This window comes from Notamacropus eugenii, chromosome 7 (genome assembly GCF_028372415.1).
Source record: "Notamacropus eugenii isolate mMacEug1 chromosome 7, mMacEug1.pri_v2, whole genome shotgun sequence".
NCBI classification, from domain to species: Eukaryota; Metazoa; Chordata; class Mammalia; order Diprotodontia; family Macropodidae; genus Notamacropus; species Notamacropus eugenii.
Window position 1 is genome coordinate 170,378,964 of NC_092878.1, and position 14,481 is coordinate 170,393,444.

Consider the following 14,481-nt stretch of genomic DNA (forward strand, 5'->3'; position numbering starts at 1 on the left):
ATGGGACCTCTCCTCTTTTCCCTCTAAACTGCTTTACTTGGTGATCTCATAAGCTCCCAGGCTTTTAAGCATCATATGTATACTAATGATGCTCCTATATCTCTGCTGACTCAAAATCTTGCATCTCCAGATAACTTTCCATCATCTCAAACTGGATTTCCAGTAGAAATCCTACACTTAGTGTGTCTAAAATTGGAATCATTACACTTTCCCTTAGATCTTCTGTCCTCCTACATTTCCCGTTACTGTAGAGGTCAACACGGTTCTCTCAGTCTCTCAGATCTGGAGCCATCACAGCTTCTTCTCCATCTCTCAGCCTCTATATCCAAGCTGCTGCCAAGGCCCAGTGATTTCCCCTTTGTAACATCTGTCCAATATGCCCCCTTCTCTCATCTCATAATACCACCATTCTGGCCCAGGTCCGTGTCACCTCACACCTGAACGACTCTAACAGCTAAGGTGGGGGGAGGGGGTGGTGAGCAGTGTGCTTGCGTGGAGTCTCTTCAATTTCCAGTCCATTCTCCAATCAGTCACTAAAGGGATTTTCCAAAAATGTAGGTCAGATCATGTTATTTCCCTGTTCAATAAACTCCAGTGGCTCCCTATTGCCTCCAGAATCAAATACAAAATCCTCTGCTAGGCACAAAAACCTCTTATCACTTGTCTGTCCTACCATTCCAGTCTTCTTACATTTTACTCTCTTTCACGTACTGTAAATCCAGTGCCCCAGTCTCCTGGCTGTTCTTCCTACAAGCCCGAACCATCTCTCAGCTCCACTCATTCACTCTGGCAGTCTTCCAGAGAATGCTCTCTCTCCTTTGCTCTGACTACTGACACTCCCACGGCTTTCTTTAAATTCCAGCTAAAATCTCACCTTCTACAGGAAGCCTTCCCCAGCCCCTCTTAACTTCTGTTAGTCATTCCCTCTTAATCTGTATTTAGTTTGCTTTCGTATATGTGTTAACATATTGCTTGTCTATTTGATTATAAGTCTCTTGAGGGCAGAGACTGGCTCTTGCCTCCTTTTTATATCCCTAATACTTAGCACAGTGCTTGACCCAAAGTAGATGCATAAGAAATGTTTCTTGATTGATCACTGACTGATCCACTCACCTCATTTCTATTTAATGCAGACTCCTACTATTTGCCCATATCCTTCTTCCTGCTCACAGGGGTGAGGAACATAAGAGAGTTCTACTGTGCTGGACAGGGCAGAGTGAGACTGAGAGAAGTACACACTGGACAAGTAAAGATCATCCCAGTTTCAAGCTGTCAATTCAGTTCAGTTCAATTCAGTCCCAAAAAGTGCTACCAAATATCTCCTTTCTGTGAGAAATACAAAATGATTGCTCCCAATCCACCTGATTTTTTTTTAAAGTTAGGTATCACTACCTAAGTGGCTACCTTGACAGTTTCTTCTAACCCATTCTGTTTTGGTGAAATGAACCAAAATGATTGACAAAGGTGCTGGTATTACTATGACCCTGGAGAGAAATGGAATGGAGAGAGAATGACACCCACAAACAAGATTCAAATCCCATCTGAATCCCAGTGTAGATTCCAAATTCCTTCCAGGTCCATGAGGCGGTGGAGACAAGTATGCACTGAGACTGTTGTCCAATTCCATCTAATGCTGACTTGAGACAAAATGTTTCCAATGAACATCACACCTATAAAAAAAAATGACCAATAACACTCTAGTTGACTGCCCACTCAGCTCTGGACAGCAGGTTTCATGAGTCTTCCCTGGACATCTTTATGTGTCATTAGAAATGTTCTATGATCATCCTACTGTGAAGTTTCTCTTTTCAGTGTGACACTGTATTTTATTTTAGTTTTCCAAACAATTAAAATCTGTTTTTGATCCCTTTTCCTTCCCCTCCTCTTCCCCCCCAAACTGAGAAAACTAGAAAAACAAAACCCCTGTTACAAACGTGTAGTCAAAAAAACAAGATTCAGACATTGACCATGTGCAAGTGGAACAGGGGAGGGGGGTGTCTGTGCATGTGTGTAAGCCTGAGTCTTCCCTCTTAATCTCCTTTCTGTCAAGAGATAAGTAGCATACTTCATTACTGATCACTGGAATCATGTTCATTGCATTAATCAGAGTTTTTAAGTTTTTCAAAGTTGTTTGCCTTTCCAATATTATTGTTACTGCACTAAATGTCCTTCTGTTTCTGTTCAATTCACTGTCTTTCCACATTTCTCAGAAATTATTCCCTTCATTATTTCTTATAAGTGCATTCCATCACATTAATATGCTTGTTCAACCATTCCCCCAATTAATAGTTTGTAAATCTTTTCTACTGCAAAAAGAGATGCTATATTTTTTTCTATGTTTTTTTTCCTCCTCTTTCTTTGATCCCTTATGACTACAAACCCAGGAGTTGTATTGATGGGTCAAAAGTCAAAATTCATTTATTCCTATTCTTTCTAATTTTTTAAATAGAATTGGTAACTTGTCAAAAGCTTTCTATGCATCTGTTAATTTTTATGGTTGTCACTATTAATATGGTCAATTAGGTTTCTGGGGTTTTTTTCCTAATATTGGAGCAACTCCACATTATTGGTGTAAATCTAATTTGATCATATTAGTAATCATTGAGATATGTTAAGGTAGTCTCCTTGCTAATATTTTACTCAGCATTTGTGCATTACATTCAATAGTGATACCAATCTATAGTTTTATTTCTCTGCTTTGGGTTTCCCTGATGTAGATATCAAGACTATATTTGTAAGATAGAAGGAATTTGGTGGGACTCATTCGTTTCTTATTTTTTTTCAAACAAGTTTTGTAGTGCTGAAATTACTTGCTCTTCAAATGTTTACTAGAATTTGCTTCAAAACCTATCTGGTCCTGTGTTTCCCCCCTCTGGGAATTCATTTATGTCTTGTACAAGTTTTTGTTCTAGGGGTGGATTATTTCCATTTTCTCTTTCTTATTTTGTTAATGTAGAAATTTCATATTTTGTAAATATTCATTTCATTTGGTTAGTGATTTTATTGGCATATAATTGAGCAAAACAATTTCTAACAATTGATTTCTTCTTCATTGGTCATGAAGTCACCTTTTTGCTCTTTGATCCTAACAATTTCGTTTTCTTTATTTTTTTACAAATCAAATTAAGTAATGATTCATCTATTTAAAAAACCACAAGTGTCCTTTAGATGGGGAGTCTTGTCTTGGTCAGAGTTATACATAATGATTTCTTAAACCCTTTCCCATACCATGACTCTGTATTGGCTAATTCACTATATTTGCTTCATTCCCAGCACTCCCTAACCGTAACCTTTCTATTAACCTCTTGGTATGCTCTTTACACTACAAACCACTTTACATAATTTTGCAAATTCATAGCATTTCAGCACTGAAATGGTCCTGTCAGATCACGTAGTGCAATACCTTCACTGATTAGGTGAGATCTAAAAAGGAGAAGGGACTAACCAGCAGTTACAGCACTCCTGACTAACAGAACCTGCACTGGATTTGGAGGCTTTGTCTCTTCTCCAATTTTCTTTCCATTAAAATATGGCTTCTCTCTAAAAATGAATAGATAGATAGATAGATAGATAGATAGATAGATAGATAGATAGATAGATAGATAGATAGATAGATGGATGGATGATAGTAGATATTCTAGCCTTATGATACTAAACAGGAGCTTTGCTTATCAATTAGAGGCAACATCTCTAAGTAACCATTGGGATACAGTGAGAAAATGAATAAAGATATCTTTTTAGAAGATTACCATTAGCATCCAGGTTTATCTTTGATCACTACACAAAATAAACCCTATCCATAATCAGCAGATTATCAAATATTTCATTTGATCTGGGTGCCCTGCAATGTACTGGAGTGGAAAGTAACTAAATCCTGAGATGTGTTTGGTTCTCAGTGTTTAATCCATGAACAGAGGGTTTGACTGGAAGCCTGTCCCTTGGCAGCAAGTGACAGAACTCAGAGCTGTCAGTATGTTAAATCAAGAAAGATTTCTCCAGTGCCCCTATTGGCAAGAAATGTGATAGTAGTTGCTATTTAGACAAGGAAAGAAAACATGACTATAGTCTCCAGCCATAATCAGTGCTTGTTGCTTGATATAGACAAAGACTATTCTGTGTTCAATGATAATACGATTTGACTATGTTTATTATTCATATGCTTTGTTACATTTATAACTCCTCAATAAGAGATGCCTAGTAAAATGGATGAAGTGTTGGCCTTAGGATCCAGAAGAACTGGGTTCAAATCACGTGTCTGACATATACTAGCTGTATGATCCTGGGCAAGTCCTACAACCTCTCATTTTCCATGCCACATTTAAACTTGCAGAACAATCAAAAGTCTGCACTGGCACCTGGAATGTCTTCATGTGGGGTTCATACACCAATGAAATTATGGGTCTAATAAAAAGCAAACAGAACCTTTTTGCTGATGTTATCCAGCTTTGCATTCCTGCTATAAATCTTATATGGCCAGACGAACCTTTTGATCTAGATTACTTTAGCCTCTTTGTTGACATGTCAATATTTTGTATTAGTTAGGGATCTTTAGGTCTACAGTTTCCTCTCTTGACTTGATTCCTCCATGCTGTGAGTGTCAAGATAATATTTGATTTCATAGACATAGTCTGGAAAAGTTATTTATTCCTTTTCTTCTTCACCAAAAACAAAACAAAAATCAGAAAAGCCAAGAGGAAATCCCCTATAATTCCATTTGACTTAGAGCCCCTTACCCATTTAGGGATTTACTTGTGGCTTATTTCATTTCTATTGATGAAAACCATGGTTTATGTTTTGATGTATTGTGATTATTCTGTGTTTCTTAGTTCCTATTTTTCAGTCAATATATTCCATTTGGTAAATGCTCATCTACTTAGTTATACTTTCAGTTTTGCTGGAATACAACTGGGTATTACATTTTTTTCTTTATTTCTATTTGCTTTGTAGTCAATATCCTCACTGTCACTTTCCTTTACATTTTGGAAATCTTTCTTATCTCCTTAAAAAAAAAAAAACAACCCTATTTAATTGGCCTTTTAAAACAGCTGTGAGTTTTTATTATCTGGTAAATCTTTGTCTTTCAGTTGTCTTTGTTCATTAATTTTCAGTCAGTATTTCCACTTGGTATTTGTTTTGAGACATTGCATTATTTCTGATTCTCTTTTTGTGTGTGTGTGTTCTCAATGCATTAGTATTTCATTTTATCTTTTTTAAAATTAGGTATGCTGAAAACTCAGGCCTAAATGCTCTAAATCCTTAATAGTTACAAAAATGTAAATTGAGACAACCTCTGAGGTACCACCCCACACCCTTATGATTGGCTGATATGACAAATGTTGGAGTGGCTATAGGAATATAGGCATATTAATACACTTTGGGTGGAGCTGTGAACTGGTCCGATCATTCTGGGGAACAATATGGAACTGTGACTCTTTTAGGCTAAGGTCTTTTCCTATTCTCACTTTAAGTGAGGTAATGCCCATTCAGTGAATAGGTCTCTATAAGAAATGAGGCACAGTCTACAAAATTATGCATACTCTTTGACCCTGCAACACTGCTACAATGTCTACAGCCCAGATTAGAAAGAGAAAAGGGACTCATATTTACAAAAAAAAAATTATAGTTACCATTTTTTGTGTGGTAACAAAGAATTGGAAACTGAATTGGAAACTGGAAAACTCATAAATTGGGGAATGTCTGAACAAGCTATAGTGTATGAATGTAATGGAACACCATTGTGCTATAAGAAATGATGAAAATGATTTCAAGCAGACCTTGGAAAACTTGTACAAACTGATGCAAAGTGAAGTAAGCAGAACTAGTAGCACAATCTACATAATAGCAATTGTAAAGATAACCAACTTTGAAAGAATTACTGACTCACCTGAGTTCCAAAGGATTCATTATAAAACATGCTACCCACCTCCACATAGATAGATGCTGGACTCAAAGTGCAAAGAGGAGCATATTTTCTTCTCTTTCTTGCTTTTCCTTGCTTTTTTCTTGGACTATAGCTAATGAAGAAATTTATTTTGCATGAATGCACAAATTTGTAATAGGTTTTGTTTTTCTTGCCTTTTCAGTGAATGAGAGAGATAATAGGGAAAGGAGAGAATTTTGAACTGGAAAACAAATAACGAAGTCTCTGTACTTAAGAGACAGCTAAGTGGCACAGTGAGTAGAGCACCAAGCCTGGAGTCAAAAATAAGTAATTTCAAATCCAGTGTCAGACTTGTTGTTGCTTTTGTCCTTCATTTTTCAAGAAGGCCATGACATCAGAGAAGTGATAACATGGCTTGCACTTGATTTTGTTTTGAGTGAGGGAGTGCTGTACAAGGTCACCAATCTCACTTTCTCCTCCTGAGCCATCTGGATCCAGTGACCAGATATTCATTGGGATGACTGGAGACAGCCCGGAATGCAAAGGGAGACTTTTAGACTAAGTCCTTTTTGGGTACTCACTTAGAATGAGGTAATGCCTATTCACTGAATAGGCCTCTTTAAGAAGTAGTCAGGGAATGGGCCCTTTAATGGGTAAAAGAAAAAAATAACTAAATCAAACTGGAAGGGAAAGAGAAACAGTTACTACTGATAATCACTCTAAGCCAAGAGGGTCCAAAAAACATCAGACACTTACTACCTATATCACTCTGGGTAAGTCTCTTGACCTTTTTTGCCTCAGTTTCCTCCTCTATATAATGAGGATAATAATATCACCCACCTCCCAGGCTATTTGTAAGGATCAAATGAGATAATAATTGTAAGTCATTAAATTAAATTAAAAGCAGTATATAAATATCAGCTATTATTATTATGTAAAAATATTTTTAAAAAGAAAATAAAAACTAAATTACATACTTTAAAATTGGGTGTGTCTAAGCGTATTTTTTCTTTTATTGGAATTAATTTTTTTCTGTAATATGATGCTTATCTTTTAGGATGAATGGAAAGTTATCTTTTTAAGGGAAAACTATATGCTCCTGGAATATAGCGGCTATTTTCTTTATGGTTTTGTATTCCTAGTGGTTAGCACATAGTAAGTACCTATTAAATGCCTAAAGTTTGACCATTAATGGCAGCATTTATCCTACATTTAAATTATAAAGCTTTCTTCCATTATCCTTAAAGACTGCAATTCCCACTGACTTATGGTCTGCTCAGGATATCTTTCCACATTCATTTTTGAGTCCTTTACACTCACTAAGAGATGGTTTTTGTTTATTTTCAAAGGTATTTCATGCTGTTGATATATATGTATATATTCTTTGATTCCCTTTCATTAATCACCAACGTTTATATATCTTTGAGTATGTAGGTCTCCCCTCCAATCTTCTGTTGAGATTCTTAATTTCTTTATTGCTTATATTTGAATTAGATTTAGCTAAGTCTGAAAAAGAGTTAATGAAGTGTCCAGCAGTTGTTTTCTTACTATATCAGTTTTCTTGTAATTCAGTACTTTTTATATGGGGTACTTAAAAGTCATGCCATTCAGTTCATATGGAGATTTAACAGCAATATTGACTTATCATCTTGGATAGCTATAAACATAATATAGGTTTATTATCTACCTCAACTACATGTATTTGTTTTTGTTACCTTGAATGACACCATACCAATATAGTTCTTTTTAATTGAGTTAAATAGAAGTGAATTCTACTCCAACCTTTCATTTTAATTCTTTATGGATTTTTATATTTTTAAGGGAGAGTTTTTTATATGAAAGAAATTGCTGAGTTTTACTCTTTAATCCATTCTGCTACTCCCCTAAAACATATGGATAAGATAATATTATTTATATTCATGGTCATTATTAATACATTTGTTTTTCCTTCCACCAAAGTCTTTTGGAATATTCCTATACCTCTCTTATAACAATTTTTAAGGAAGGAAATGGATGCTAAACATCTGTAATTTTAATGTAAATTCCTAGACATGAGGGACTATTTCATTTATATCTTGATATCTCTGTTGTCCATCACAGCTCCTGACACAATTCTTAAGAAACATTTATTTATTTATCGATTAGTCTTCGTGGCTATACATGCTTGTCAGTAGATGTCATAATAAATTTAGCAGCTTTTGATTCAGTCAGTGCTCAACCAACCTATGCACACCCTTCGACTTGAAACAAGGAAAACTCTCTACAAGTTGTTCTGAAAGAACTTTGCTCCCTTAGAAATAGTACTTACTATGTATGTTTTTCATGACCCTTTGGCAAATATTGCCTTTTTAGAATACTTGGTCTAAATTTTAGCACTATTGAGATGGAATGAATTGTGCTTTGGCTAGGAGCCCACCTCTCATCTTTGAGCTATAAAGTTGTTCTGGATTGTTCTTTACTTGGATCCTCCCACAAATCTATGGTCTGATCACTGTGAATAGATGGAGTCATCTATTAGCCAAGATCTTAACCCATCCTCATTTTCCCATCATGTGTTTCTTTTACTTTCATTCTCCCCCAAGAACCTTGGAGAGCAGAAGAGACCCTACAATGTGGGACCTTTTAGGTTACTTGCCTCGCTGTTGGTGAAACACATGGATAATCTATCTCTAATTTCTCACTCTTGTGATAAGACCGCTCTACTCCATGGTGCTCATGCAGCTCTCTAACTTGTTATTTTATGTCACTTTCCTAAGGAATTTTTATTGATCAGATGCTGAATTGTTCCCACTCACCTTTGTGACCTTTGATCTTAAGTCTTAGAGACCGTAGTAGTTCATGTTACTCAAGCAAATAGCATCACCTGAAGAATACAAGTGTTTAAAAAGATAAGCCTTTGTTTTATGGAGAAGGTTGGCATCATTAAAAATACTTTAACATTTATAAAATTCAATCGAAACAAATCTTGTCCTCTGTGTACTGGTTGCATCAATCCATGAAATATTCCAGAGTTTCCCCAATGAGACCAATAATCATTCAAAAGATTTTCCTCCTAAATTATCCTCTCTGGCAATGCCAGACATATTAAGAAACTGTGTTATCCAGGATATGATATTCATGTGGGTGAGTAACTTTTAGAGCAATTTCAAGAGTGGGAAACTGTAGGTGTGTGTGTGCATGTGCGTGTGTGTGCATGCATGTGCACACATGCCCTTGAAGGCTGAAGTGTGCATCTTAGACTCTAGGAGTGGACAATAATTCATGCCAGAATTGAACACAATTTTTCCTCTTATGAAAAAGGTTATCCTCAATCTGCTTGCAATATTCTTGAATATCAATGTTTCAGAGTATGGAGAGCTGCATCTTACCAGTCTAAACATGAACAAGTCATTTTTCTTCCCTTTGCCTCAGTTTTCCCCTCTAGAAAGTGTGAAGTGTGAATTCAAAGAGCTCTAAGATTCTTTCCAGCTCTAGTATACTTGGGTCCTCTATTATACTTCCCATTGGCACAGTCTGTACTTATCCAAACTGGTGTATCTGGACTGATATTTCCCTTATCAGAAAACACTTTCAAATGCATGAAATAAAACACAGGATTTCAAAGAAAACCATTTATATTAAAATACAGATATTAATTTTTTTAAAAAAGATCATGAATCACATGTTCATACTCCAAAGGATGCTCAATGGTTTTGATGTATAGGCAGGAACCATGGTATTGTAAAATAGCTAGTGAGATAGTGTTTTATTGTACTGATTCAAATGCTTCTCTCTTTAACATCATAGGGTCTTATATTATCTACATCTTTCAGTGACTTTCAAAATGGTGATTGAGTATTGTTTCTGAAAGCCTGTTTGTTTTGTCTAATATTTTAATTCACATATAGATAATGTTCATCAAGATTTTGAATAAATGAAAGAGTGGACATATAGGTTAGTAGACATTGATGTCCCTTTGTCCAGCATTTTTTTTCTTTTTTATGGTACTAAGATTTAAGATTAAGGTCCGAGATTCCCCACCCTTCCCCCCATTCCTTTGGTATTTTCTCTTCCTTTACACAGAGTGTGAATCAGTCCCGCAATGTCTTCATAAATGCGGTGCTTTCAACATGAATGTCTTCTCTTTACATTTGATGCAGTTTGGCTATTGTGCACATCTTTATTCTCCCTAGTATCAATTCTGCTACCTACATAAGTATCTCAGGACTATGTTGTTAAGTTCCAACTGTCTTGGTTCCATTATCTTTGATGCAGGTGGTTGAGATGGGCTTTTTTTGGCAAATGGTTTTTTTTTGTTTTGTTTTCAGTTTGTAATTCTCTTTCTGTTTTCATTTGTAAATCCCCTTGGGATGAGTTTATTTAGTTGAATATCTTGTCAAGGTTTCTTTAGTTTTTTTTACTCTCATTTCTTCTTCCTGGTTTGTGAGATGACTCTGTTAATAATTACTCATTATCCTTTGTGAGATTTTACAAGTAAGTTTATAATCTAACATGTTGTTGTCTAGCAAATAAGTCAGATGTTTGTTAATTTGACCCTTTTAGTCTCCTTATTTGGACAGTTAAGTTACATTGACTTAACTTCTGGGTGAAATTGTAGTTGACCTTAATGTCAATTCTATTGGCCATTACTCAGGTTTTTTTATTTTAATTAATTGTTTAAATAAACCAAGATTAAATGTTTTTTATTTGCTCATCATATCCTTTTTCTCATTGATCTTTTTAGTTTTTATCTTTACAAATTCTGGTCTTAGTGGCAATGAATAGATGGTCACTGCATACAGAAAGCTAGGTGAATTAGAGAAAATTCATATGTCAGTAACGTCTTTTCTGGTCTGTTAAAAATGTAGTCAATTTCATTCTTTTTAGTATTATTTGATGCTCTACAGTCAAGTTCTAAATGGTTCATTTTGTTTTGGGGGCAAAGTGAGAAATATTTTTTTTTCCCAATTATATCTAACAATTCATTTTTCTAAAGAGAGTGTTCATAATATAGAGAAGTGAAATTTCTATGTAATCGATGTGTCTTTTACTCATTCCTTCTTCCTGAGTCATATTTTACATATGTTTCTCCCCAGATGTCCCAGAAAATCATCAAGTATCAAGTGTATATGATAATTTTATTTAAAAATTTTTACTAATATGGAACCAATTCTACATTTTTGTATAAGTACACCTTGGTCATTGTGTATACTCATTTTATTATGTTACAGCAACCCCTTTGCCAATATTCAATATTTTACCCTTGTATTCATAAAGATATTTTTCTATACCTTTTTATTCTCTGCATCATTTCTTTCTGGTTTAGCAACTGTGATCACATAAGTCTCATAAAAAGAATTTCCTTCTAACCATTTTTTCATTATATCCTTTTTTTTCAAATGATTTATATAAAATTAGAATTAATTTTTATTTGAATGCTTGAGTGAATTCACTTTTAAATCCTTCTGAGCCTCTTTTTTTTTCTTTTCTCCCCCCGCTTTTAGAGTACCATTACAACTTGTTCACTTTGTTTTTGTGAGATCAGTTTATTTAGAATCTGTATTTCTTGGTCTGTTGATTTGGGCATTTTACTTTTTGTAACCATTCATCCATTTCATTTCATTTTCATTTTCAGTTTTATTAGCATATAATTGAACAAAGTATCAGCTTTCTTCATAGTCATTCCTACTCAACTCTCATAACCTCCAACTGTATTGTCTATCACAAACTCACTGGAGAATTAACATTCTTAGCTCAAAATTGCTGTAATGACTTTGATTCCTCTGATTGGCAACAAAATTTTCTCCTTCCCATCTCCCTGGCTTGCTGACTTTTTCTTCCATGCCAATTTTTGCCCTCCTCAGGTATCCCCTGATTTCTTAGTCTTCTCCCTGTCACCTTCACTTCCCTTCTATCCCATCATGACTATCCCCTCTGCCTGGAATAAACTCATAGCATCACAGGGAGTTTTCATTACTAGGAAGTCTCTTCTAGCTTGCCAGTATCCTGAGGGAATCTCATACCCTCTTATGCCTTCATTTCCAACTGGTCCATCTCCTCCCATTGCGCAAGGATCTGCTCACATGCCACCTTGGCATGGAACCTTTCTTGAGTGCCCCTGCTCCTCCAGGTCAGCACTCCCTTCTCAGATTTCCCACAGTATCTTTTGGGACCTTCTGCTCTGCACCTTCCCCATCTCCACTTCTATCAAATTTAGCTTCTTTCAAATTCCAGCCTAGGTGTGCTTGTCTCCATGATTAGAGGAGAAGCATCCAAAAGGCCAAAGAACCTGGTCAGGTTCCATCCTGACATGAGGCTTTCCCTAGTGTCCCACTTATTAGTGTTTCTCCTTGAAATTATGTTGGACTTACTTCTTGTGGATGGTGCATTTGCTTCTCTGGGCATGTTTCTCCAGAATAGAATATAATCTCTTCAAGGACAGGAACGATTATATCATTCTAGCTTAGTGCCTGGCACACATGTGTCACTTAATAAATACTTGTGGAATGGAACTATTAGGATAATTGTTTTTTAAGTTGAATGAAGGTACCAAGGACATTCCTGGTCAGACTTCCTTTTGGTCTTCATATATCAGATATAATCTCTTTTAAATTAGGGAATAATTCTTGACTTTGTAAGAGGTTTTGAAAAGAGCCCCTAGACAAAAGATACTTGAAAGATTTAACTTCAGATCCTTGCTAACAGGACATGGAGACTGGAAATGGAGAGAAGCTGAGCTTTTGACAGAGGAATCAACGTCAGAGATGTGAAGGTTCTAGGGAGACTATTCCCATGACCTCTGCTCCCTCCTCTCTCAAAAGTGATGGGTGAAGTGATTAACCATTTAGTGTCTGACGTGCATGAGCTTGGTTCTTTATACCATCGTCAGGTTCAAGAACTCAGTGAAGGCCATAATGATTCATCCAAGGATTCCCCTCATTTTTTATGGTAATGAGTTATTTTTAAGTTGCTCCTCTCCACCCCAGAGCTTTATCTGGCCATGCAGAGGAAGAAGATATTAAGAAGAGTCTCTAAGTAGAACAACAATGACCACAAAGCTCCTCTACCCCCAATGCTAGAGAAGTGGTGGCTGCCTATAATCAGGCTAACCACCTAGAATGAATTCAGCAGGTTAGGTCTCATGTCAATATTGACTATTTGGGGATAAGTGACTGAGATCATCATTGTTAAAGTCTGACAATCAGCAGGCTTCAGTAAATATCCTAGGTGAATCAGTGAACTATGGGCAGGATTCCAGACTCAAATTGTGGACATTTCCTTTTCTGATTCGGATACCGGATGGCTAAATGTGGGGGAGTTCGGTTCCAGAGTTGGAAGGCACCTTAGAGGGAAAGAAACTCAAGTTCAGCCCAGTGAGATTAAGCAACCTCCAAGTAAGGTTATATAAGGAGAGTAGGACCATCTAGCACAGTGAGGAGCAGAACCATCCAGAAATACTAACTGAATTAAATTCAGTTGTTCCTGCAATTCCTGTGTTTCAGACTGGCCCTCCACCATCATTATCCGACATTAGAAAGGGTTGCTGTTAATCTTTCACACACCTAGAAAACTTCCCAAAGGCTTCTTTGCCCAGACATCTTCTGCCACCAATTTTATTTCCCTCACCCCTCACATGCACATGCATACACATGCCATAACAGAAATGAAGACTACTTCTCCACATCACAATCCCCCTCCATTTCACAGGGGTCACTGTACCACACTTCAATTGGCTCTCACGAGACCTTATTTTGATCATCATTTCTAACCTCATGGTTCACACAGGTGGAAATGCCCACTTCAAGAAGGCAAAGCCAAACTCTTCAGCAGATAGGAAGCACCTACTGTGTGTGGAACTCTGTGCCAGGCACTGAGGACAATATGTGTGTAAAAAAAATAGAGGCTTTGCCCTTTCTTCCTCGAGATTCCAGTCTAGTAGAAGAAAAAGACAGGGGAAGATGCTTCTTCTGAGCTTGTGGCCCCAGACGTTGATTGGATTCGTTGTTACCTTGCATGAAATATTCCCTGACTCATGTCAGACCTTGCCCCAGACTATGAAGGGTGATATTGTGAGCATACTTGGACATGGCTTTCATTTTTCACCTGTCTATTTTCTACATATTTCCCAGGACAGCCCGCTGGTCCTACAGTCTGACAGAAATGTTACCCTGAATGCCCGGAATGCCCTGGGGCAACTTACTGGCCAGCTGACTGTAGGTGAGTGCCATTGTACCCATGAAGACCTACCTCTCTGGCTTCTGTTCCCACCTTTCTAGAATGTTTGCTTAAATCAGAAAAACCTTTCCAAATGGGACAGGCATGCTGTGTCCCAGATTTGTGATCCAGGTAAAGGGGACTGTTATGGACGGCATAGGACTAGATTAGGAATTATTGTACCATTAAAAGCTACTCCTTTGTGTGATAATTATGGTGATGATAACAGGCATTTCTATAGCATCTTATGGCTTGCAATACACTTGAAAAATATCATTATTTGATTTAATCACCACTATAACCTTGGGAGGCAAGTGCTATTGCTCCCATTTTATAGTTGAGGAAATTGAGGTAGGCAGAGGTTAAGTGACTTGCCCATGCTCCTAAAGCTAGAAAATGTTTAAGGC

General features: G+C 36.6%; 1 protein-coding gene across 1 annotated transcript in view; it reads left to right on the top strand.

Annotated features, from left to right (window-relative positions):
- SGCZ (sarcoglycan zeta) overlaps positions 1-14,481 on the top strand; it is a 125,815-nt gene that overhangs the window by 66,123 nt on the left and 45,211 nt on the right. The window contains exon 3 of the mRNA XM_072622373.1: positions 13,990-14,077. Within this exon, the coding sequence (XP_072478474.1) occupies positions 13,990-14,077 (88 nt within the window). The remainder of the gene's footprint in view (positions 1-13,989; positions 14,078-14,481) is intronic.